This window comes from Tamandua tetradactyla, chromosome 26, assembly GCF_023851605.1.
Source record: "Tamandua tetradactyla isolate mTamTet1 chromosome 26, mTamTet1.pri, whole genome shotgun sequence".
In the NCBI taxonomy this organism is placed as follows: domain Eukaryota; kingdom Metazoa; phylum Chordata; class Mammalia; order Pilosa; family Myrmecophagidae; genus Tamandua; species Tamandua tetradactyla.
In genome coordinates, this window is record NC_135352.1 from 38,401,369 (window position 1) to 38,429,339 (window position 27,971).

At 36.2% G+C, this 27,971-nt stretch overlaps 1 protein-coding gene across 2 annotated transcripts in view; it reads left to right on the top strand.

The window, feature by feature from the left end:
• GLRA3 (glycine receptor alpha 3) overlaps window positions 1-26,812 on the top strand; it is a 210,766-nt gene extending 183,954 nt beyond the window's left edge. The window contains exons 8-10 of one of the 2 annotated variants that reach the window (XM_077144360.1): window positions 12,560-12,703; window positions 13,912-13,956; window positions 26,251-26,812. In XM_077144360.1, coding sequence (XP_077000475.1) covers window positions 12,560-12,703; window positions 13,912-13,956; window positions 26,251-26,529 — 468 coding nt within the window. In that variant the 3' untranslated portion in view covers window positions 26,530-26,812. The remainder of the gene's footprint in view (window positions 1-12,559; window positions 12,704-13,911; window positions 13,957-26,250) is intronic. The other variant, XM_077144361.1, reaches the window with a different exon arrangement.
• Window positions 26,813-27,971: the final 1,159 nt, after the last annotated feature.

Here is a 27,971-nt window from a genome sequence, read left to right on the forward strand (position 1 = left end):
TGATTTTCATACCAAAAAGTTAAAAGAAAATTTTAAAAACAGAGATTAGGAGTTTTTCCTATTTTCCATGAGGCTTGGCAGAAAGGCATTTAGATACAGAGGACAGGGTAGAACTAGAGAGCATAGAGCTTTGCATGGAAGAAGCAGAATAAAAGAAGCAATAAATCAGAAAGGCAGAATGGAGACACAAGTTAAATTGAGGAAACTGGGATGGATTCACACTTTTTCTCATGAAATGGGAAGATTTTAAAAAGGCATTCATTTCACTGAGCTAACAGGGAAAGAATAAATTTTCAACCATGAGTTCAATCATACACATACATGTATAGAAAACCTTCCCATCTCTCACATCATAGAAAAACATGATCACTGAAAATGAGACAGCATATTTAATTCTGACCAACAAAACAGAATTGGGTGGTAAAATGACTCCACATCATCTTAGACTTTGTAATCTTAAAGAAGGGAAGTGCAGCACTTTAGTTACATACACTAGGGATTTTATAGGTGTTCATTCCGAAGACCCGGGATAAACTGCAAGAATTAATCTGTAAGATGAGACCATTAAAAAGAGTAGAAAATCTCTTGAAAGATGTCATTCCAATTCTGTGATTTGGGGGGCTAGAGAGGCAGAGGGTGAGGGCTCACACTTATATTAGAACACATATCTAAAACCTCTGACTTTAAGATCTACAGTTCTCAAACTCACCCACCTACACAAAATCCTTCGATGCTTGAAAGTCTTGCCACCGAAATGCTCACCATTCATTTTTCTACCAATATATTCTAAAAATCAGAATGCAAAATTAAATCCAGGAAAATGACAGGGGATTATCAGACATAGGAATAAGACATAATAAATAATTAATTTATGATTGTCGAGTGTTTGTTTTGTCCAGACTGTGACAATATGTCTCCAAGATAAGAAGGAACTTATAAACCAGTCAGGCAAGACTCAGAGAAGGAAAGCACAAAGAATATATTTTAAGAAGGAGCTTGAGAACTACATAGTTGATTTTTCTGTTACCTCGGCCTCTAGTGTCATTAGTCAAACATGTAATAGCTCAAAGCTAGAGGTGATGCATTACTTGGAACCTGGAGCTGTTTGATATTTCTGTAGGAACTGCATTAAGTGACTAGAAGAGGGTGACATACACATTCCAACACCAGCAATTGTTCACGGCTGTTACTTTTAGGAACACTTTCCTTTCGTAGAGTGTTTGGGACAGAGGAGTGAGAAGAAATGGCAGTGACCATAGGGACATATCATGAGGGTTTTATAGGCCTTGATAAAGATTTTTGGTTAATTTGGGGTGCAATGATAGGCCCCTGCAGAATTTTAATAAGAGCTGTGGCCACTCTGACTTCTCTCCAAAGACCCGTTAGAAGGGACAAAAGTGGAAGGCAGGGAGTGGCACGTGAGCTACTGTAGGCTGAAATGGAGGATGGTCTGGCTAAATTGGTAGTATCAGAGACAGAAACAGATGCATTTTGAAATAAGTTGATGTTATTGAAAAAATGTATATGGAGGTGAAACAGATAAGATTTGCTTGTGTTTAGATCTCGCGAATTGAGAGAAAAGAAGGAGTTAAGGGAAGGACTCAGCTAAGTAATTGGGTAGGCAATGGTGGTAGGCAATGATGGTGAAGTTTGGGAGAGAGAGCAATCCAGAGTTCCTTTCTGAACATTTTAATTTTGAAATATTTGTACAACAACCAGGTGGAATTGTCAAAAAGTCAGAACCTTCAAAGTTCTGATTAGGGGACACCTAGTCCTCACATTTCCAAGATAATTTTTCTAAGAATGAAAGAAAGCCCAGAAAGAAAGGAAAGGGAGAATAATTGTGTGGGGTCTTCCTCCAGCCAGGAATGGGCCTGGATTCCAACGGTCTCCTTTTTTCTTTCCTTCTCCGGTTCTATCTATCCCGAACATGGCAGAGGTCGGGGAGCTTGATCAAAAGCAAGAACTACCCCAAAAGTTTTCTCCCAAGCTCTCTGAAATCACAACATTTTGTACTTTGCAGGTGTGAAAAAGCAATCAACCCTAGTATTAGGTTTTAGTCAGGGATGAGAGAGAGGATACAACAATTACTCACATTTCTCAATATAAATTTATTTTAATATCTACCTAAGTTCTTACATGTTTTAGTATGTACGTGGGAACACAAGAAAGCCAGCAAAAATATACACAGTCCTTTTGTCCTCATCTCGTATGTTGTAGCCAGTCTCATGGCCAAGCCCAGCGTCATTGTGATGGGGAAGTGTACTCCACCTGCAAGGAAGACTTGGAGAAGGAGGGAGGAAAAAGGAGATTGTGAACAAATAATCGTATCTACTACAGGAAAAACGCTTGCTTAAAATCTCCATCTCCTGGCTTAGACCAGAGTTTCACACATTAGTAGATACTAAAAATAAAATAGTAAGAAGGAAAGGAAGAAGGGAATGAGCAAGGAAGTAGAAAGGAATCTCAGGGAGTTTCTATATGGATTTCTCCCATCCTACCTTCATCACCATAGCTATTCCTTTCTGAACAAAGCTACAAAACGTGAAAAATAAGAAGTACCTGAAATTTCAAAAGTAGCTAACTGGATAAATATTTCACAGACACTCAAAACCTGTAGTCTATGCAAGTTGTAAATACTATACCAAAAGTTGTTTATCTTCGGCAATTACTTAGACTCTGGAGCTATTTGATATTTCTATAGTGACTGCATTAAGTGACTCAATTCCACTTCTGTTTTCTGATTCAAGTTGTCTTTGAGACAACCAGAAGTAGCTTTTGAAGGGGACAAACAGTCCTTTACATATTTACATCCTCAGAACCTAATTTGGTAATAACTATTGAATGATTGTCATGCAGATATTTAAAGAAAGCGTGAGCTCTTTCAATATTCAGTTAACTTGAAAAGCAAAGAGAGTAAATCAGTGAATGACATCATCAACATGGAGCTATAAGATCTCCTGGAAAAGCTTCCCAAGAGTTTCAGTGAATAAAAGGACAAATCGCACTTTCTCAGAACTCTGGAGGATGGTAGAGACTGGAGGAGGACTCTACAAGTGCTGAATCGAAGAAAAAGAAAACTATGTTAGGAAATTTCCACCCCAGACCCACTGGCCTGTTCTCATACCTTCATTTGGTCAAGCGCAGCGTGGAGTCACTCAGAGGCAGTGACCCAGACCCCTCCCACAACAAACACAGCCTGTAGAGCCACAAACAGCAACCAGTTAGAACCCCAGGCATACCCAGGCTCAGGCAGCGAAGTCCTCAGAGACCAGGGTGGAACACAAACTGCTGGGAAGCACTGCCTACACAAGGGTTCAGGGCTTGGGGGGAGGGTAGTGTAAAAAAAGAGGGACCACAGTAGAGCAGTTGACAAGAGGTGTGTTCACTCAATCCAGTTTCTATTGGCTAGAACATCTAAACACAAAATAGACTTTTCTGGAGTGACCTACCTTTCTGGATTAATCCCAATGGCTTCCCGGAATGGGATACATTAATGGGGAAGAAACCAGAGACAGAAATCCCTCACAGAAATAAAAAAAAAATTGTTTTAAAAAAGAAGGGGGTGAGTGTAAACTAGGCTGATGTAAAACAGAACAGAAAATATAAAGAAATGGGGCACTGAGTGAGTGAGAGAATTCGAACAATTATAGGATCTGGGGAACACATTTTTTTTTTGTATGAAACAAACAGAACAGATCAAGATTTCCAGGGAAGGAACAGGAATGGAAGCTTTCTCCTGGAGGTGAAACAATTACAAAAAAAAGCAATCTTAAAAAATTGTACCACATGTCCAGGACAAGAATCAGATGAAAAAGAGCTGGAAAAATAAGACCAGTTAAACTCAAGCTATTCTGAGTGAGAAACAAACAGCATCAAGAGGGGAAGCAGAGGCATATGGGAGAACAGGTGTATGCTATTGAGGCTAAGAATAAGTTGAACCAAGCATCACAGAAAAGCCTGGACACCAAACCGATCAACAATAAAACCCTGGACAAGAGGGTGAACTGACCTTCAGAGTTAACTCATCAAGATAATGAGATGCCTAGACATCAGCAAAAATTACAAGCCATATAAGAAATAGGGAGATAGCGTACAAACAAGGGAATAAATAAAAAATTAATAAAGCTCCTAAATCAATTCAAAGAGATGTAGGAAAATATGAATAAAGAGCTAGAGGATATGAAGAAGACAATGTATGAGCATAAAAGAAGAATTTGAAAGTATAGAAGGAAACACAACAGAAATTATGGGGATAAAAAGCACAATAATAGAGATTTAAAATACACTAGAGGTATAAAACAGCAGATTTGAACAGGCAGAAAAAAGAATCAGTGAACTGGAAGACAGGACCAATAGATATCATTCAATCAGAAGACTAGAGAGAGAAAAGAACAAGAAGAAATTGAGCAGTCTCTGAGAGATTTGAGTGGCAGCACAAAGCACATAAATATACATTCATAGGTGTCCTGGAAGTAGAGAATGATAAAGGAGCAGAAAGAATATTTGAGGAAATAATGCCTCAAAATTTCCAAAGTCTATGAAAGACATAAATACATGTCCAAAAAGTGAACATACACCAAAGAATAAATCCTACTAGACCTCCTCCGAGACATATACTAATCAGAATGTCAAATTTTGCAAAGGCAAAGTAGGAATTCTGAAAACTGCAGGATAGAATTGATTTATCACATTTAAGGCATCCTTAATAAGACTGTACCAAATTTCTCTTCAGAAACCGTGGAGGCAAGGAGGCAGAAGGCACTGAAAGAGAAAAATTGCTGGCCAAAAATTCCTTATCTGGCAAGACTGCCCTTCAAAAATGGGGAGAGTTTAAAATATTCACAGATAAGTAGAAACTGGACTAGTTCATCAACAAAGACCTGCCCTATAAGAATTACTAAAGGAGTTCTACAGGTTGAATGAAAAGACAGGAGAGTGTCTTCGAGTAGTGCGAAGAATGAAGAAAAGCGCTAAGGGTAAATACAAACCTCAGTAGTAGTGTATCCTTAAATACAACTCTACTCTTTAATTCCTATATGAGGCAGAATAAAATTGAACTAGAAAAAGGCAAATTTCCTAATAATGGACATGCAAAATATAAAGAGGTAAAGTGGGAAAAAAACAACAAGAAGGGAAACAGAGGCATATGGGAGAAGAGGTGTATGCTATTGAAGCTAAGTTGGTATCTTTTCAAATTAGTAGGTTATAGATGTGCGTTTTATAATATAAACTTCAGAGTAACCCTAAAAGAGTATTTTAAAAATACAGAAACAAATGAGAAAGGGATCAGTCAGATACATCACAAAATATCAACTATACAGAAGTGGAGATTTCAATAAAGGAAAAGAGAGATCAAACGAAAGATATGACATATAAAACCAAAGGCCAAAGTGGCTAACTAAGAACTGCCTTTACAGTAATAACACCAAATGTTAATGTATTAAACTCCACTATCAAAACAGCTTGGGTTCTGTGCCAGTTTGAAGCTATTATGTTCCCCGGAAAAGCCATGTTTTAAACCTGATCCAATCTTTCGTGAACAGCTGTTTCTTTTAACCCTGATTCAGTATTGTAGGGTGGAAACTTTTGATTACATTAGCTCCACCAAGATGTGGCGCCAGTTGTGGGTGTGGTCTTTTGATTAGATGGAGATGTGACTCCACCCATTCAAGGCAGGTCATGATTAGTTTACTGGAGTCCTTTAAAAGGGGGGAACCTTTTGAAGAAACCTGAGAGCTCACACAGATGCAGATGATTGGAGAACAGTTGCCCCAGAGCTAACAGAGACACAGTATAGCCCAGCAGATGTCACCATGTACCTTCCCATGAGATGTTAAGCAAGCCAAGACCTGGAGTTGTGTCCTGGAGGACCTAAGGGAAGGCCCACAGATGCTTAGAGAGAAAGCCACTGACTTCAGAAGCTGAAAGTAATGGAACTGGGAACAAGGACCAGCAGACACGAGCCATATGCTTCCCAGCTGGCAGAGATGTTCTGAACAGCATCAGCCTTTCTTGAGTCAAGGTAACCTCTTGTTGGTGGCTTCATTTCCACATTTTCACAGCCTTAGCACTGTAAACTTGTAACTTATTAAGTTCTCTTTTAAAAGTCATTGCATTTCTGATATATATGCTGGCAGCTTAACAAACTCATATAGGTAGCTATCCTAATATTGGACAAAATGAATTTTAAGTCAAAAGCTTCTTTTAAAACATTCTTTTAAACAATCAGTGTTTAGTTTACTGGTTGCAAGAGAAATCAGTGAATATCTTGAGATGAATGAAAATAAGAACAACATATCAAAATTTATGGGATACCGTAAAGGCAGTGGTGAGAAGGCAATTTAAATAAAAGATATATTTCAATTTTGACCTGATTTTATCTGAATAATATCTTAAACTCCTTTTATTGCATTCATATATATCCTATAATCATAATGCAATGCCCTTGAAAAGTATAAGTGGATATAACAGCTATCCCTTTGCCTGTGTAGAAAAGAACTTGGTCCCAATATCAGTGTTGAAAAGCATTTTGCAGACTTTATCTGTCTTCATGATTCCAGTATAAAGCTATAAATGAAAGTCTTAGACCTCAGAGAAAATAAAAGAATGGAAAAGCCTGTGAATACAATGACGATGGTGTTTTATAAATACAAAACCTCCAATATAAAAATTCAGAAGTGAGAAGGATCACAAATATAATTTAACCTTCTCTGAATAGCTCAAATAAGATAATACATTAAGAAATGCCAGGGAGACTAACTGCATGCAACTAAGAGAAAAAACATTTCCAATGACATCTAGATTTATTTTACAGTGTCATCTGAGTGTTAAACATAAGAAATAAAGGTCACGTCTTATAGAAAAGGCAATGCTAAAGCTTGCATTACTGAAATGGAAGTCAGATGATGGCGTGACCTTTCAAAATCCCTTAGCGTTTTTGGTTCTACTTCCCGTGCATAATAGCAGCAGTGCTGTTATGTGATTCTCTGTTGCATTTTATCTCTTAAAATGAAAACTTTTGCGTGGAAAATAAATACTGTGTTCGGAGCATCGTTCGTTTCCTAAAGATCACAAACATCAAAACGGAATGGGAACGTGACTTCTGCAGGACTCAGCGTTTCCTCGGACGCTCCAGGAGGCAGAATGGCAGTACAGCCTGAGTGGTGATTCCAAGAGAACAGCCCTGACGACAATTCTCTTTGGCTTTGCAATATCAGCTTCATTCTACTTCCATACCAGTTTTTAAAACTTTTTTTTCTTTTCCTCTTTTCCTTTGTTCTGATTCCTTTCACTTCCTGGCTTCAAGCCTTAAATGAAATTTGAAATGATTTTGAGACGAATATTCTTTTTCTATAAATACTACAAAATGCGAAAGTCCCTATACAGTTTCTGCACTAAAGAGAAATGTAGGATGAAGTGTCCTACAATTTGAATTTTAAAAATGGAAGATTAGAGGAATAGTGGATGTGATCTGAAATAAAACCCCCAGAGGAAGCATGACACAAGCAGGGAAATTTCCAGCATATCTCAGAAAAAAAGCATTTATCTGTATGCTTGAGTCGCTTGGCCATTCCACAGGCAAAAGCTACTCATCGGGGTTAATGTGAAAATTCTGAGAAACTAGGGGAAATCACCAGGATTGATTGTCATTAAAAAAAGAGCAAGCCCTCTATTCAAAGAGCTATTATAACTGATCAAATGCCATACACTGTGTTGTTTTAGTAAACCTGAACTCAAATAAAAAGCAAGTTTACCAATTAAGAGAGAAATCAGCAAATTCTTCAGTACCAAAAATCCCTGGAAATTTACCTTATAAAGCGCCTCCATGTACATTTTGATGAGATTATATTGAACCTTCCGGTTCTGGTTTAATCCATTTCTTACTCTTAAACTTAAGCTTTGCTGTGTTTGTACATGCATTTTAAATTTCTCTTTCTGGAATCCATTGAGCAAATAGTAGTTTCGGGTACAATTCAGCATGGATACATCTAGCAAAGAGTTACCCATTAGTATGTTGTCATCTGTGAGCTACAGTAAAGGAGATTGGCCCCCAGGTGATCCTTTTGACACTCCCATCTGGAATAAGGGGAAGGCATGTATCTTGGCAGACTTCTCAATGACAGCATACAGTATCATACTTGATTTACAATATAATGTATAATATAATAGAGCCCCTCCAATGGGCTACTCAATATAGCCCAATATAATCTTAAATTGCTGCTACTCAATACTTTTATTTGAAGCTAGTTTAAGAGTAAAATTATGTATGAAGAATTCCCTGAGATCTGTGGCAGCCTATTTTACCTCTGGTTCAGGAAGCACAAATTCAAATGACTTTAGGGGTCAGATGAGTTCTGTGTTCAATAAATGAACACAGTGTTCTTGTATAAATCAAAAGGAAAGATGAGGCCTATGTTGATGGGTGAGGTGTGTTCTCTCCTTAGAAGCATTTTCTTTTTTCTTTTTTTTTTTTTAAAGGAAAGACAGAGAGAAGGAAGGAAGGAAGGAAGAAAGGGAAACATCTTTAAACATTTTCTTGTTTTATTGTATTTTGTTTTTCCGATTTTTGTTACATGGGCTAGGGCCGGGAATCGAACCGAGGTCCTCCGGCATAGCAGGCAAGCACTTTGCCCGCTGAGCCACCACGGCCCGCCTTCTTTTTTCTTTTGAAACACTGTGTAGTCCAAGCAAATTCATTCCCATGCCTGAATTTGACTAGCGCTGTCTATCTTTAACCTTAGCATCTAGATAATCTGTTACCGATCTAGGTTAAATTAATGCTTCAGAAGGCTACCTGAACTCTATTTTTTGAACTCCTTTAACACTGATTTTACTTAACTTTAGTCTGGTCCCCTGGTTTGAGCTTTCTTCTTTATTGCTCACGCCCTAGTTAATTAAGAGCCTCTTCATATAATGCAGTGGTATTTGCTCTTTAACAAAGCTACCTTCATTTTGTGCTCAAGATAACATTAATAGTAAATCAATTCATAATCCACATTTGCCTCAATCCTGTGCTGGTAGGGACCTTTTTTTTTTTTTTTTTCAGAAGTACAAATAGCAGAAACCTCCTTACCCCCCACTCTATCTATAATCCTCTTTTTGTTCTTTGCTACTCATTCTGGTTTGTAACCCCTTCTCGCATGTAACAGAGTTATGCCTCCTAGTTCCCTTGTAGTTGGAGTGGGCTGGGAATCATTCTGGCTGTTGAGTTTTGAGCAGAAGTGGGATTTTTGCCACTTCCCGCCTCAGTGTGCCCTGTATTTCCTCTGCCATACTCACTGTCAATGTTGCAGATAATGGTTGTTCCATAACCTGGGACTCCAAAGTCCCCATTTGACTCAAAATGAATGAGGAATATGAGCACAAAATAAACCTTAGTTGTTTCAAGCCAGTGAGATTTGAGCTGTTCATTACAGCAACAAGCCAAGCTGGTATTCTCCACATATCTACCCTCTCCCATTGTTGAAAGGGTGGATGCAAAGAAATGCATGCATAGGCAAAAGCTCTGGGGCAAGATGATTTGATTATTTTATAACCAGGATGATTGACAGTGATAAAATCCAATTATATTTTTCTCACCTTATTTGGGATGAAAAATGCATGATTTCTATGTTTTTTGATAATATTGTAAAGTAGAAAGACTGAAAAGAAAACCACATGATATAAGCAGTCTATAGAATATACTATATTTTCATTTATTTCCTTAAATTATGAAACTTAACTTTTAGAGTGAAAAAGACAAAGACCTGCAGTATCTAGCTCTGGGCACTCAAATGTTAATTTATCAAGCTGATTTGCAAGATTATCACGTAGCAGGTAGGCAGTGGTCTCCTAGCACACAGAAAACTTAGCTATATTTAATGTAAGAACACTACTGAGGGGGACTTCCATTGTATCTCACGGGAAAAAATATTTCCAGTAATAATTTTGCCTCTCCTGAGTAACTAGTTTGCTTTTACCTGATATAAACAAGATTGTCTTTTTCTATATTATCTGCTGGGAAATTTTCAGATTTTAGGATCAGAACTAGGAACTATGCAGGACTTTACAGCATATGTTTTGTAGACTGACTTCACTATTAACTATCAGATAAAAGTTAGAAAGGCTTTTCCATCCTGACCAAAGGGGGGGAAAAGAAGTACAACTAAAAAGTATCAATGGCTGAGAGAATTCAATTAGAGTTGAGAGGCTACTCTGGAGGTCGCTTTTACACAAGCTTCCGTTAGACGTTGCTTCCTATCATAACTTGCCAAACCCCAACCAAACCATTCCAGCAAATCCTAAAGAACACCTAGGGCAATATATATGATTCCACAAGGGTTCCACGCACTAGCGTAACTTTCCAGAACCTACAACCTCCAGATAGATCCCTAGACCAAATAAATTGTGAACTCTAGAGGGCCCAGTCTCTCCAGAACACTAGCTGGTTCCCCAGCTCCCTATCCCGTATTATTGACAGACCCTCCCAACATGAAAAAGTTAGAATGGCCATAGCTCAAATACCACTAAAGAGTGAGATGGAAAGATCAAAGGTGATGGTGGAGTTATACAGAGAAGGTCAGGTTTAACAATGAATATGACTGCTGAATCATTATACTGATATTTCTTTTAGTCTCCAGTATCTTAGAGCAGCTAGAAGTACAAACCTAAAATTGTGGAATTGTAACCCATGCCAAACTCAGAAATCTGTTCTACAATAAAGCTTTGAAATGTATTGCTTTTTTGTATATATGTTATTTTTCACAAAAAAGAAAAAGTCAATTGTGAATGCTAATTCTAGTGGGCTAAAGTTTAAAGAGTACTAGGATATTTACCTAGTTCTTAAGCAGATCCATACAAGGGATAATTAGGTAATAACTTTGTAGTAGAGAACTGAACAGATATCACCTTAACCAATTGATCAGCCTCGTATGCCTCTTGATATGACACACTGAGAATGAAGTAGAGGGTACCACTGCTGACGAGCCACCACCAAAAATCCATAACCTGGGTCTTAGTTCCCTGGCTACTAAAACAAATACATACAATGGGTTGGTTTATGGTTTCGAGGCTACTTCTCCCCAAACACGATGGCCTCCTGGGGCTGGGGCTGGCTGCCAGTGATCCTTGGTTGCTGTCTTTTCTGTCACGTGGTATTGCAAATGACAGCATCTTCTCATTTCTCTTCAGGATTCTGTTGACTTGCAGCTTCTGGCTGCTTCACGTGGCTTCTCTTCTATGTCCAGCTTCCTTTGTTTATAAGGACTTCAGCCATATTGAATTAAGGGCCACCCTTGTTCCATTTGGGCTCACCTTCTGAGGGATTAAAACAATTGCAAAGTCCAGTTTACAAATGGGTCCACACCCACAGGACGAGGGCCTGGGAACTGGCCATGCCTTTCGTGGGGACTTCATTCAAACTCCAATAGTCTTTCTAAAATGAGGAAAAATCAGACAAACCAACAGTGAAGGACACTCTGAAAATAGCTGGCCTGTACTCGTTCAAAATATCAAGGTTATATAAGGCAAGGAAAAGCTGAGCAAATGTTTCTTACTGAAGACTAAAGAAGCATGACAATTAACTACAAAATATGATCTTGGATTGAAACTCAGCCTGAAAGAAAAAAAAAATTTTTTTAATTTGGGCAATTGGTGAAATGGGAAAGGGATTTTAAGATTAGATGATAGTATTGTATCAATGTTAGTTTCCTGATTATTGGGGATGTACTGAGGCTATATAGGAGAGGGTCTTTTTCTTTTAGAAAATACACATTTAATTGTCTAGAGGTGATGAGGCATCAGGTCTGCAACTTACTCTGAAATAGTTCAGGAAAACAAAAGCACATGCACAGTGTATATAGTGATATGTTTTACCACTATAAATGTGGTCAAAAGTTGGGTGGGCCACGGTGGCTCACTGGCAGAGTTCTCACCTGTTTGCCGGAAACCTGGGTTCATTTCCCAGTGCCTGCCCATGTAAAAACAAAACAAAACAAAACAAACAAAAAAAAAGTGAAAAAAAATGTGGTCAAAAGTTAACAACTAGAGAACCTGGCATTTCTTTGTACAATTCTTTAAATTTGTCTATAAGGCTAAAATTATTTCAAAATAAATTTTAAATGAAGAAAATATGGAACTACAAGATCAGCAGATTTACTTATATTTCAATTTGCATCATGGTTTCCAAGTAAACTATCCTGAAAATAAAATTATATTTCAGCTTAATTTGTCTTCCTTCATATTTTGGGCTAGTGTCTCATTTGATTAAAAGAGTCATTTCAATAATATATATACATGTATATGTAACTTCTGAAAAATTCTTATTAAGCAGAAAATGTTGTGTCATTCTCTTTGTTTATTTTATTTTTATATTTTTGGGTGCATGGTCTGGAAATTGAACCCAGGTCTCCCACATGGAAAGCGAGCATTCTACCACTGAACCATCCGTGCACCTTCTCTTTATTTTTAAAGGCTGGTAGATAAGGATATGATTCAGAATCAGAAACATAATCTGTTTTGTTCTCAATGGAAGTAATAAAATGACAATTTGCTTGATTTTTCTCTTTTTCTTGACTAGGTTTCATATGTCAAAGCTATTGACATTTGGATGGCAGTGTGCCTACTTTTTGTGTTCTCAGCACTTCTGGAATATGCAGCTGTAAATTTTGTATCAAGACAACACAAAGAACTTCTGAAATTTCGACGGAAGAGAAAGAATAAGGTAAACCATTAATTGCAGTAGGTTAGGTGAGAGACCAATTTTCTCCAGAAAGTGAGTTTATTATATTCAACAGAGATGTATACAGAAGAAATGGGGGTTGGGAACTAAATGGTATGAAATTCTCTTGATTTTGTTGAATTTGAAACCAAAGTGTTAAAATTGCTTCAGTTAGAAAATGACACCTACCTACTTTACTCAGCATATCTGGTGACACAAGAGCTTTATCAACTTCTTTCTAATGTACTTCCTGGAACACCACTGTTTCTTGTTTAACAAAATATGTCCTTTCTTACCTGCAATATAAGAGTATTTCTGATGGCGTAACTTGATGTTGTCCTCAAATATTGTTATTAAAGTTGTTCCTTTTTTCTAAGCTGATTCCTTTGTTTCCATCAAATAATACCTATTCATTAATACTGTGTTGACAAGTTCGTTCAAAACTATGTGGTTTCATTTTTTTATGCATCTCTTTAGTTATTAAAACATTTCTTCTGAAACCTCTTGGGAAACAAAAGTAAGTACTATTATTGCATTGCTGTCTCCTGATAAAAGAGGAATCCAGAAGGAAATTTATTTAAGCATGATTGGGAGATCACAGGAGGTTGTAGAAATAATCTGATTGCATTTGAATGTCCAAAATGGGGTTGTTCTCCTCTATTAAGACTTGTAACAGCCTCCTTTTTTACACCATCCTCCATTCTTTTTCTATAAGGAAGAGGTCTTTTGACCAGCAAATCTTTGAATTTACTTCTAATGTAATGGGCCAGATGACATTCTAAAAGCAAATGGTCTCTTAAAAAATTAGATAAATGTCAAAATTGTCTATCTAGGATAAATTGTGGCCAGGATCCAGTATATTGGAATATTTAACTTAAAACATAACTCAAATCTTAAAAATAATAATCTGATTCATATAGTGCACTTTGGCACTCTAAGAAAATGTAGAATTACAAAATAGTAATATCTTATAAATTTTTAATCACTAGTTGAAATATTCAGGAGGCAAAAACTGTAATTAAGATTTAGTACAGAAAAAATCCATTTAATTCATTCTTTGGGGGGGTGAATATCTTGCATATGTGAAAATCTATATGTATGTATGTTCAAATGCTATATGTAATTAAAACCAACTGTGCAATTATATTAATCATATATGACTTGATTCTCTGGTTTCTCAATCCCTTTTGGTCCACTTTACCTTCCCACAGACAGAAGCTTTTGCATTGGAGAAGTTTTACCGTTTCTCAGACACGGTAAATTCACTTTCTTAACTCTAAGTAGAGGAATGTGGCTATCAGTAAAAGGCAAACAGCATATTCTGCACCCAGGCAGTGTTTGGTGGGGAAACCCAGCCCCTTCCATATTTAATGCCAAACAAACACCGTCCCCTTCAGCTATGAGAGATACTCTCTTTTTCTAAGAATCCCACTTCTGTCTCATCTCACTCAGTAAAAAGATAAATATTATCCTTCATCTTATTAACAGGATGGGCTATTTGATTTGTGAAGATGATCTTTAAATATATATTAAATAAAATATACCTTATAATAATCTCTGTGGAAGAAATAATCATATAATTTGACAAAATTAGTTTCAAAATAAGTGGGAAGTTATTTATAGAAACACATTTCTAAAGTTAGTCCCATTTGTCAGAAAACAAAGAGAACTCACAAGGAAAAAAAATGTTTTGTGCATTGTGTGTATTTTTAGAATCCATTCTTAATGTTAAAACATACTGAGATTCTTTATAGCAAATGAATCATTTGTGTTATCATGGCGGTATCCTTTGATACTGTCAATTAAAAAGAGATCATAAAGGCACATATCCATGTGTATAATGGCTAAAGTTTTAGAAAATTAGTCTATACTGTATCGATACATAGGTGACTTGACTTGGGGTCCCATAAGGTAGCAGTCAGTAATTGAATACAAATCTGTGAAAGCCAAAAATTTAGCTATGGAATCACATACAAATATTCCTCTACTAAATAAAAGTTCTGGGATAAAGTGCATCTGCAAGTAGCTCTTCACATGATTCTATTTTACTCCCCTGGTTAAGACTCACTGCAAGAGATATAATAAATGTATACTGCAGTACTCTCAACTTCATAGAACTTCATTCTCAAAAACATAGCTGGACTTGCCATTGTTTAAAGCATTTAAATTCTTTTATCTTATATTATCTATCAACTAGTTATCTTTGCTACTAAAGTCTCATGTTATTTCCCTTCATAGCCATTTCTTCCTTTATTTTACATCCCTGAAAAAAATTTTCACATATTCTAAATGCCTTTACTTGATTGTCTTAACTGTAAAATTGTAATTGCATGGAATTTGAATAATCAGATATAATACTTACTAGCCATATATCAATATGATACCTAATGCTCACTGGAGCTTTATAGTGAAATATAGTCAATTAAATATGGTTTTATAAAACAAAGCTAAAAGAATTCTGATAAAAACAGGCACACCTCATGAACAGCCAATAAATACTTATTTTAAAAAAGAAACAATGTGATAATGCAAATACATCTATAATTGTACACATTCCATTTATTTTTATAGTATTTTAAGTATCATGCAGTTTGGGGTTGGTTATCTCAAGTTTTTGAAAACTATTTACCTCAACCTGACAATACACTGAGATGAAAAAATTCATCATTTTTTAAAAACTGTATATTTTTCTTAGAAACTGTTTGAACAATATAAATCTTTCAATCAAAGTAATCAAAACGAGTCTAAATATTGACCCTATGCCTTTTTTTCCATGAGTACTAGTTTATATAAGTTTTCCTCTGTGCTTTAATTTAACAGGATTACCAAAGTAAATAAAATTGCCTCATTACAGAAAGTTTATTAAAATAGGGAACCTATACTAACATAAATATTGTTCCTAGGAAAGTTTTAACTTGGTTCATCATTGGCTTAGGTGTTGAATACAATCATTTATACCCTTCTCTACTAATGTATGAGTGAATCCTTTGTATATTGTGAAAGAATACAAGTTTGCCCTTGTATCCAGATTTCCCCACCCCACACTGTCATAGCCTGCTGTGCAGTAACTCTCCGCCACACCATGTCATGGGTGCTTAGCTTGAGTGCTGTATATGTGTGGGTGTGTGCATGATATGAAAGTATGTTGGTTAGAAGTTGCTATTCCATGTATGATATCATAACTTTACTCCTGTGTGGTTATAAAGACATGCCAAATTATTTCTGCATACAGGTTATTTGTTGAAAGATATGGATAAAATAGGATAACTTTAATGTATTTCATGTAGCTTCTTTCGCATTGCAATGTAATGATGCAGTGGCTTGCTGAGAGAAAACACGTTCTCACAGTCTTCTCATACTGCTGTCTTACTACTTATTATTGTACCTTAATTATTTACATACACATATAAACTAAGAATGGACTATTAGTTTATCTTCACAAGTTTACAATTATTGTATTTACCTATGTGTTTGTATGTTGTCTTACTTCAAAAGTAACTCTTAAAAACAAAAGTGATTTTTCTACTCTGTACATATCATCCACACTATAGACTTAGGGCAAAATGTCAATATGCACGTATAATATTTTTGTTGAAGGGATGACACTCCATAGTTATATGTCATTATATATACTACAGCATTTAATAATCCTCCCAGTCTAGATCAGTCTATGCTATATTCTGGAGTGTAAGATCAATAGATAAAATATTTCCTGGGAATTTCTTTCACATATACCAGAGGAAAAGTAGTTTCCTAGTAATTTAGATTCAAACAAAATTCTATTTGAATGCTGCGATATAAAGGTGTTGAAATTTCATCCTGTCAGGTTAAATAAAAATTATTAAGAATTTAATTATTCCCTAGAAACAGATTTTATCTTAAGCAAAAATATTTCTGAAATATTTTCAAAAACAAAAGCATTCAATCAATTAACAGCTATTTAAATCTATATGTACATGCTTGTGGCGACTTCCCTCTCAAAGATAATAAATGGAAATATTGCTTTTCACATAAGCCATTTATTGTAATGTGTTATCTTACGCCACTCCATAATTATGACTTGGCACTTAGAGACTCAAGTATATTACTCTAGAAATAGATATATCAATATTTAGAATAAATTATTCCATTGATTTCTCATCTCTCCCCTAAAATATTTATATTACATTGTAATAATTTTCATCGAAAACATTCATCCCTTTAAGCTTACATTTGCCATTCAGTAATCTCTAAACTAGTTTTAGATCTAACCTCCATATGCCAAGCATACATTGGCTAATTCATAGCTAATTCAGATGTCATCTATAATAAATGCAAGGCTCACCTGGGAGCTAGATTTTTTTTTAAAAATTATGTTAACAATTGACTTGCAACCATAAAGGAATTTTTTACCTCATCTGTAATTGCACTCTTTCAATCCATTTTCTTCCATTTTTAAATGATAATAGAAATTGATATAGATACATGAAACTGAGTATTTTCTTTTAGGCTGATGTTTATTTTAGATAAACAATTCTTAATTCTTTCATATCTTCCATCTTATCTCAGAATTTTCCAAGTGGTGGTGATTTTTCCCAAATAAGCCATCGTTATGTTTATTAGCAATTTTTTTAAAAATAAGCCCACGTCATTTGAAATCATGTAAATGGAAATTAATTGCAATTCACTTCCCATATGGCAATTAAAAATTACAGAAAATTATTTAGACAAAAGACCTCTAAAGAAAAAAAAGATCTCTGAGATAATCTCTGTAACACCTTGATTGTATGCCCTAAGGGTAGCTATTAAAGGAGAAACATGAGGGTGAAAATAACGTATTCATTGTTACATCTTATAATAATCATTACTTCACATAATCATCACTTCACACTCTCTTAGGGGTTTAATGTTTTGTTATGGCAATCTTCATACTCCCCTACTCTCACACACAAGTTGGATTGTTTGGGGGTCATTTCTGAAGACTAAGAGGACAGGAAATTAATTCTATCACATATATAGTATATTAATATTTATGTTTGATGACAGAGATGAAACCATTCAATTGAATGACTATATTCACCCTTGTATTTTTCATCTATCTCTGTCTAATTTAATATGCATTTATACAAATCAATCTTTCATAATTCTCTCAATAAAGACACTTTGAATGTTTCACAATGGTATTATTGATGCTAAATTACTGAAATATATTTCTTGTTTTTGAACATAGTATAAATGTGTCTCCCCATAGAAAGAACTGTACAGTAAATAAATGACTTTTTCATTCTTATTGCATATCACCCTTCTAATGTGCTCAAAGCATATTTACAGGATAAGTTACTTCCATAGCCTTACTTCTTAAAACATCCATGTTCTTTAGCCTAGTTTATTTTATCCTATTTAACCTTTAGTATTACCTATGTTTTGAGTTGTAAAATACCTTAATTTTATGAACATTCAATATTGGCTAATACATAGAGTCTCTGAGTCAAAAGTTTTAGGAGTTTATTTTAATTTCTTGGATTTTTTTTTTCATCATTCAGTCCATTACAAATTTAAGCTAAAGATATTTCCAGAAAATGAAATTATCTCAAAGAAATAGTTGATTACTAGTTGGAATAAAGAATATCACAGCACATCTAAACACACATGCACAAAGGAAAATTTTATTCTGGGGTCTTCAAAGCAGTTTATTAACTGTTAGTTTATTGATAAAATAATTCAGTGCAACTTCTAATTTAGCGATCTAAAATTAATGTTAAACTGCTAGAAATCCTCAAGCCCATTTACAAGTATTATTTAAGGGTAGCCTTCCAAAGAAAGAGAAATTCCAAGAAGTCAGCCCCATCTTTAAACATAATCACTTGACCTGTTTGACCTCTCAGGGAAGTTCCTTGTCTCACCCTCTGACTCACCAAAGGCAGACATGGGTCCTGATGCATGGTCTGGTCCTTGCCTCCCACACAGCTGACATCTTTTTCCTGAGAGAACTTTGAGATGACTCTGTGGGCCTCATCTCATGGAGAACACTTTAAAATGTGTGCTGCTTCATGGGACATATCTAAGACGCGAACTCCTTGATTACCGAATTTAGATTTGCAAAGCATCCTAGCAGTCGTATAGCAAAACCCCTCTATTTTAACAGTGGCTTCCGGGTCTTTTTGTGCACTGGCATTTTAAAATGTATCCCTTAGTCCAATTATTCCAGGGGCTCAAACTAAAAGTAAAAATGCTTTGCTCCAAATCCTTAATAGCACTTACAGCCGGGGCTTCTTTTGGTATAAATATAGCCCCAAATAGCTATGGAGCCAGTTGCCAAAACTGCTCAGGTATGGATCCTTAGATGGCAGCTCTATAAGCTCCACTTTGCACCAAGAGGAGAAACCAATCCCTATGTTTGAATGTGGTTTTTACCCACTTTGGAGGGAGGGGGCCCTGCCACAGAGAATTCCTGTTCTGATAAGCATTGGGAATTACTTGTCCCACGTTTCTGGGTTTAAGGTCTAGCTGAGCCTTTTCATTGGACTCAACACCTTCCCCTCTATGGTTGTGGAAGAGCACCCAATAAAAGAGGGGGATCGCAGAAGATGGGAACACGGCCCTTAGTGTGTTTGTGACTTCCCTAGAGATGGAGGCGGAGGTACATGAGGTCTGGGTGATGGCCACTTAACTGGTGTCTGTGACTCTCCTAATAGTGGGCCACCTGCCCATTTCTGCCCAAATTCACTTGAATCCTCCTGGAACTATGGGAGGAAATCCTAGATATCCCACCTGCCAGCTATGTGTCAGCCGTCATCCTTGGGAAATTCACCTACAAGCAATTTTTAGGCTGGATTTCTCTCTTTTTACTGTTCAGGAGAGGCTCTTACCACAACAGTGGTTTCACAGGCAAGGCCATTGGCTAGGCTCTAGGACATCACTCTGAAGGCACAAACCTCATCGTTTTGATATTTCCATGGATGCTATTCTCAAGTCAGCCTTTTGTGTAACCTTACCTCTACCTTCTTCAACTAGGGTTATTCATTCTCTTGGGACAATTGTGCCATGTATAGTTGAGATCCTGCTTTGCTATGGGACTTCCCATTGGTAAACCAGATGGCCTGTTTTGCCTCAGTGGGAAGAAGGTCATGAGATTTGCACCACTCTGAGTAGCTGAGGAGGAGGTTCCATCACTGGTCCATAATCCGAGAAGCTAACTTCTCATGGATACGATGCACTTTCCTAAAGTTAAGGCTCTTAACTAGGTCCTTAATGGACTGTTTTCATTTTATCATGGAAATTTGTTGTATAACTACTCATAATTGGAATGTCTTTTTTGTAATCACCCATAAAATGATAGCTGTCTCAGGTCTAAATATCATCTGATGCTCTTCAGATTCTTTCAGTTGTGGGTGCTGTTTCTACTAGAGCTCAAGAGAATGCCAATATCTACTCAATGCATCAAGATGCTTTCCAGCCTAGAATCCCAGTAACCACATGAGGGTGATGCTATTACATTTTCTCCAGAAACCCCAGTCTATGTGTTTCATTTGCAGATACCACTACAGTCATTTATGAATTATAAAGCCCCAGGTGGGCTGCCTGGGACATTGTCAGACTCAGATCTCTTACAGTTTGCCTTTATTCACCCTTTCAAATTCAGTCTGTTTTCTAATCATTTTGTACAGTGAGGCCAACAGGAGTTCAAAATGCATCCACCAGATTTCAAATAGTCCTACAAGCTGCTTTGTCCATGGTGGGGTTCAGAAGGGATAAGCAGTTTGTGAATTGTCTCTAGTGGCCTCAACCCAGATTAGTCCAAAAGAGGACTGATAGGCCTGGGCCAAGAATGCTGGCTGGATTAATCAGCCACCCTTACCTAGTCGTGTGTGCCATTACAGTTTCCAAACCCTTCCTGACTTTCTCCTCTGAGGGAAAAACTATCACTTCTCATCAAATCATTTACTCTTGTAAGTTGTAACAGCTGAGTCCTGTTCTAGGTCCAGAAGCTGCTAAAAGAATTTAAATAAATGAGAGGGCCAGTGGAGATAGGCAGTAAAGCTTATCAAAGAGAGAGAGAGGACAAATTACAGAGGTTAACACAGACATGCCCAAGGGAGGTTCACACATCAAGTGGGATAGGTTTTGCTTGCTTTATAGGAAGTCTTGATGGTGGCAGGTTTCCATAGTAACCTTTGAGCACCAGGTATTTTCTTTGTGCAGATTCTCATAGACCTTTGAGTATTAGGAACTTACATGGTTTGTATTGACCAAGTGCTTATAGGGCTGGCATTGTTTCAGGAAGAGATAACCATTGATGCTTGTGGCCAGACCATCACGTACCCAAAATTTGTCTTGGGAAGATGTTTAACAATCTTCACGACCCTGTGTTTACTATCATTAACTAAGAATTTGCTTTGGGCCCAGGATTTTGCAAGCTTTTATCATTTGGGGAGGTTTCAATGGTTTGGAGAGGTTTCAGGGTTTTAGGGGAAATTTTTGTCCCATGAAGCTTGCCATTGAAATTTGCAGCTCTGTATTAAATCTTTCATAGCTGAATAGAAGACCAGGGACCACAGCCTTGATGTCATATTCTAACCTGCCGCAGTGTGAACTAGTATTTTTACCAGGTTGTGAGTATGCTAGAGAATTTAGGTTCCCTTTAGGGAAAGAAAGTAAGATAATAATTGGGTCAACGTCACATAAAGGCATACTGTGATCTATTATTTGATTGAGATTAAAATGAAAGCATTAGTCAAATCTATCAGGGCATCTTAGTCTCCTTTGGCCTTCTGAAGCTCTTGAATATTTTCACCATGCCCCCGTGGCCTAGAGGCTTCTTTATTGAACCCACAGTATTCACCAGCAGCCTGCAGGACCCATTCAATATTACCAAAGGATAGAAAGGAATCACCCAGCTTCCATCATTTCTTTATTCAGATATGAGAGTTCCCATTATCTTCTTGGACTCCTGTACTTTAATATTTACTATAGAAGAGATTTGGGGCAATTCTAGGGACTCACATTTTAGTGCATCCCATTAAAACCTGAGCAAGGAAAACTTTGCCTCAGAGCATGCTCAAGCCAGAAATGTCAGTACCTTCCCTGCATGTATCATATCCTTTCCAAAGGTGATATGACCTACTGTCTATATTTTACATTTTCATTTTCCTATCTGCAGTTTTACTATATTCATTACACCTTCTATCAAAGCATCACTATGCCCCACCACATCCCATCTCTCACACCAGTGTCCATTTTGTTTTTAAATTTGCCTTCTCACTCCCCAGCAAGTATCACCATATATTGTGTATTGGTATCCAGTAATCCCAAAAAGCTGCATTTGACACACCCAGGCCATTCAACTTTAACCAATTATTGCCTTGGAATAGCAGTCAGGATTGGGCAGGTCCAGGATCTCCTGGCCTTCAAGACAATCCCCTTTAGTTTCAGCTGCCTTAACTAGCTGACAGAGCAGATTCAGTAACCTGTTCAGCACCTTTTGTTTCTATTCTGTGCTGGCATCTTTGGATTGAACTTCATCCTAGCTGGATAAAAGGAGCAGATCTGACATTGTTCTTAGGCGAGGAGTCTGTGGGAGCTGGAGCAAACTTCTTTCCTCCTTGTGTACCAGGAAATCTTGCATAGAAATCCTGTCCTTTCATCCTGTGCATTCTTTATCTTAGCAGCCACCTAAAGAGAGCTACTAGATTCACCTGCCGCCATGATTTTGCTTCTACAGATCCCAGATTTTCATCCCATCAGTGAAACCCAGCAGAGCAGCTGCAAGAGTATATTTTTCCATGAATCTTGTATACGCTTCCACCCATCCCCAAAAGGAGGGGAACCAGGGGAACCCATGCCTGAAGAGTCCCTTAACCATAGTGTCTGCCAGAGCTTGGTCTAGAGGATATATTTTGAGAAGGCTCCTCTCTGATTACTGTATGACAATCTCACGTTTGCTACTGCTCTTAACATATCTGCTTCTTCTAAAGGAGTTTTCCATTTTCCAGCAGTGAGGGAACCAGGCATAGATTCAAACCACCCCAGCCTTCCCCACTCCAAAAGCGTCGTTGATCTTACCCTTGTCAGAAATTCCTGAATTCCAACACTGCAGTGAGTTGAGGGGGTAGCCTTTCTTTTCATGCTGCAACATCCAAAAATATATTATTAGCTCCAAGTCCATTTACTTAAAAGTCTAGGGAAGCATGGACTGCCCAGCTATATGCCAGCACTACTTAGGGAAGTGACCCAGCTTGTTTATACTGTGCTTGCTTTGTCTTATTTAGTGATTACTAACCACTAAAACTCTGGATAATATGACATGAGATGTGTTGTAAATGTAAAATACACCCAGATTTCAAGGACTTAGTATGAAATTTAAAAAATGAAAAATATCTCAAAAGTAATTTTTACCTTAAATATATGTTGACAAAATATTTAGGGCATATTGAGTTAAACTAAATATATATTATCACGATTAATTCCACCTGTTTCTTTTAACTTGTTAAAATGTGGCTAATGTAAAATTGAATACATGCATGGCTTTCAGTCACAGCTCACTTTATATTTGCATTCTAGTCAGTAGTTTACAGTGTCAGTTGCCTGGGGTTGCAATGGGCCAATACTAATACTGAGTGCAGGGTACTTCCAAGTCCCAGCTGGGCTTTTGTTTGGCAGGATGGGTCTGTTTTCATCTTGAGCACAGGCCATAGAGATACTTGTTTCACTCATTCTGGTTTAATTTCCCACCCAGATGGTTTCAGTTCCACACAAATAATTAATTAATAGAAACAAGAAATTCTACCTTGAGCCACATTACCATCAAATAAACACCCTGTTTCTCCTCAGTTTATCTCACAGGTTATCCAGTTCATCAAGGATAGATCTGTGTCACCCATATGAGATTTATCCCCGGTGATGCAGAGCTTTTGCTTCCTGAAACCCCGGTGAATCAGCAGGAATCCAGGCTTCATGCTGTCCTCAGGACTCCCTCTCAGACTTTTGGCCACACTGAGTCAAGGGTCAGCTCCTGAAGTCACTGCTGAGATTTTAGTTGGCAATCAGACCTTTGAGACACAAATAGGATTTAACCTAACATTACATACATTTAGTTTATAGGAAAAGATCAGGCAAAAGACACCTCAGGTATAGGTCCTTCTCCTCATTGCAAGCCAAAGCACCTACTCAAGAACATAGCTTCTTTTGCATCCTAACCTACCTCTCTAACCCACTGGGTTCACTCGGTAAGATGCCCATGGACAGAAATCAACGTATATATGATGAGTTTGATACAGAGAAGCCACAGCCTTTATTTCCCATAAAATGTGCATACTGTCCAGTCACATGGGTTCAGGGTCTGCATGCCAGTGCACAGCTAGCCGTCCAGCTGCAGTCCCTCACCGCAAGGGAGGCAGACACCACATTTCTCATTTAGTCCAGCTCTAGTGTTCCAAGAAAATGATGCTGTAGGAATCAGAGGTCATATTCAGCAGTTCTGCCACAGGCCAAGCCTGATGTTAGCCCTTTGCTCATGGTCATTTATGTGAAAACATGTGATTGAGAATAAAGCAGTTTGCTAAGTATAGTAGCATTTAATAAAACTTAAATGTATCTTCCCTGTTTTGAAATAAGCAGCTGGGTTCTCTAAAGATTTTAAAATAATAAGTTTTCCAGGCACAGATGGTTAGAAATTTAGTCAATGGAATCTGCTTGACTAAAAGCATCAGCTAGAATTCCTGAAATCTTAGCTTTTTGGTAATCTCTCAATTGGTTGACTGATGTCGCCAACAAAATCATAAATGCTCACTGAGAAGTTATCTTTTGTCCTATTTTAAGGTAGATTTTTAAAAACACGTAGTTGATGTAGTTGAAAAGGCTATTTTATGTTTCAATATTCAGCTGGTTTGCACACAAAATACCCAGGGAATCTCCATTTTTCTTCTGGAATGGAAATACCAGCATACTTTACTAAATTATAAGGATGTTATTTCAACACTTAAGAGGGAAGAGTTTAATCCCTAGTTTATCCATTTGTTTTCAAGATAGACTTAGAGAAATTTCAAAGCAAAGAATAAATTATTCTTAAAATTTCCAAAAACTTCCCAGTGTAAGTGAACATATGTATTAAAAAGCATTGGAAAATCAATTTTCAGTTCTTGCCAGATTATAACAGTACTTACATGTAATTTAGATAATCAGCTTTTTATTTCAGACTTGTTTCCTCAATATTCAATTGCTTATACATTTTAGTTGAGATAGTCCCCGATAATTTTATGCTTTTGTTTTTCAGGTGTTAATACCTTATTTTCATAATTCTCAAAACCTATTTTATGCATTACCGCAAGAACTTTAGTTGTCCTTTTATTTTTAGAATACATTATAATTTCCACTTCGCACTTTCTTATTATATAATACACTGTTCAGTAAGTAACTACTTTCACAGGCTCAAAATGATTTTTCAAGAGTTTGAGCCAATTAATTATTTTGGCCTTACATTTTACTATCAAAAATTACTATCCTAAAAGGATATCAAAAAAGGAAAGATAAAAACTTTATAAAATGTCGTAATTGTCATCTTTCAAACTTTCAGCTTTAGTAACAAAAAAGCTATTTAATTTGTAGCCATATACTTTTATATTCTATATAAATACATTCAATTAGACTATTTATAAATGAATTTCACAATAAAGTATTAGATACCATAGTTTTATACACTGAGCACATCTCATTTATCATATGTTTTAAGCAAATTTTCCTTTAAATTTGTTTTTCTTTTCATTTAAATACCTGAAAAATTCTCTTCATTCTGTCAAACTTATGAGAAAAGTGGCAATATCTATTAGAGGCACATATTTCAGTTGTAATTTTCTTTATATGTTTTTAGAGACATTAAAATTTATTTTATAATATGAAATAAACTTCTGCCAAAATTCATTATTTTCATTGAATTGAAATTTCCTTTAAAATTCAACCAAACCAATGTACCTGAAAAATAATTCTGTAAAAACCCGAATATGTGAACATCCTTTAGGTCTCCCAAAAAGGGTTAGTATAAAACAGAGAAGTAGTAGAAATTGAGGATAATGAAAAACAACAGTGTTTTTGAGTTATACTATATTTTCCAGGGAAGGAAATTAAAATTATAGGAAAAAAATTTTAGCTCTATAAGAAAGAAAATTCTGTCAATAATCTTGGTATTTTCCCCTATGTCACATATTTGCCCAGTTAGACATATTATATTAAAAGGAGGTGTATGAGCATATATGCACACTTGCTCAATGATACTTATTTTCTTGTTCTCATTATGTTCTAGCAATATAACGATAATACCAAAATGTGCAACTTTTCCTTTAAAATAGATCATTTGATTGTTTTGCATTTATGAAGGGACACATCCATACGATGCAACAAGAAAATAAATAAAACTTCAATCAGAGAGAAAGTAACTCATCTACATATGTTTTATTTATCTTTTCATTATGTTACTATATATATCTATCGTGATAAACTTTAAGTTATGTTTAGGAAGTGCCTGTTACATGTGCTCTATTCCATAACTAAAACATTTTCCTACCTTTTTCCTGTGGCAGGATGATGAGGTAAGGGAAGGTCGATTCAGCTTCACAGCTTATGGAATGGGGCCTTGTCTACAAGCAAAAGGCGGTGTGATCCCACAGGGGCCAAACCATCCTATCCAGGCGATGCCAAAAAGCCCCGATGAAATGAGAAAGGTCTTTGTTGACCGGGCCAAGAAGATCGACACCATCTCTCGGGCGTGCTTCCCATTAGCCTTTCTGATTTTTAATGTTTTCTACTGGGTTATCTATAAAATTCTTAGACATGAGGATATTCATCAACAGCAAGATTAAGTCTCTGGGAGCATAAAAGTGTGAAGGGCCAATTCAAAGAGAGTGTCTTTGCTGTAGACATGCATGTAGCGTGTGTGTGTGTGTCTGTGTGTGTCTGTGTGTGCGTGTGTAGTGTACGAACGATGACCATTGTATTTAAATGGCATATGGAACAGTGTTGTGTTTTGGTTTGCTACAAAAAGACCTGAGCTCAGTTAAGATTCTTTTCATGGATACAAAATACATAAATATGGGGACTCTATTTCATATTAACCTAAGATCTGTTTTTCACAGTAAATCTTATAAGTGGAAACTTTACTGCCAATGTGTTTATATGTTATATAATGTCACATAATAGTAGACATAAAACCACTTTTGAATGCCTTGATTTTTAATTCTATGATATTACATCTTACAAAAGCAAATTTTGCATAGTAAACTTATGGAAAGAAGAGAAAATGTGAAGTTAAAAAGAATAGCTTGATGCTGGAGACCCAGGTTCAGTTTCCAGAGCCTGCCCTTGCCAAATAAAAAGAATAGCTTGAGGTTAAAAATATTTTCTTATGCATAGTTACAAAAAAGGAAAATGATCTAGGATCATTTTAGTGGAAAACTCATTCAGTATTAATGGGGGATCGTACATGCAAACACTAAAGGACCAATTAGGTAATAATTCAAAAACTCAAATTAAATGATGAAAAAGTCTTGAATTGTTTAGAATACTAAGACAATCTGTTCTGCCTGAAAATTCAAATCAAGTGGCTTAAGAGATCATATTATATATAAAATCTACTTTTCTTAAATTTTATACTTCTACAAATGAAGGTAGAAATATTTTAAAAGACATTCTTGTTTTTGAGTAAGTATTATAACTATGTACTTTTAATTATTGACCAACTCTGAAAAATTCAAACCAATCCCCTTGTTATTATTAGATTTTTAATAGCTATTTAATTGTCTGTATATGATTATATTTAAACTTTTAATATAATTGACACAAAGTTATATATAGTTTAGTTAAAAAACAAGTTTTAAAATTCGAAGGGATTTAAAATGTGATAATAGTGAATTGGATGAAAACTACAAGGAATTCATGAGAGATTTTTCTTAAATAAAGAATAGTTTTTCCATCAGAGTATATGGGTTCAAACACTTAACTCCAATATAAGAGAAAGGATTTTAATTTTAAATTACATAAATGAGTCATTTCTATAAAGTGAGGATTTCTTTATATTTCTGAATTAAGAGTCTCAATATAAAGGCCATTCACTGATGTGAATCATTTTAAATGAATTTTTTACTTCAATTTTTTCAATAGCCCCATGTAATTATTTCAACTAGAATGGGGCATCAACTGATTTTTTCCTAGTGCAATTAAGTGCAAATGTATGATCTTGTCCTTTGTTAAATTGAACCAGACTCTGATTATTTTTGTTTTCCAATGTTCTGCATTATTTTTACCA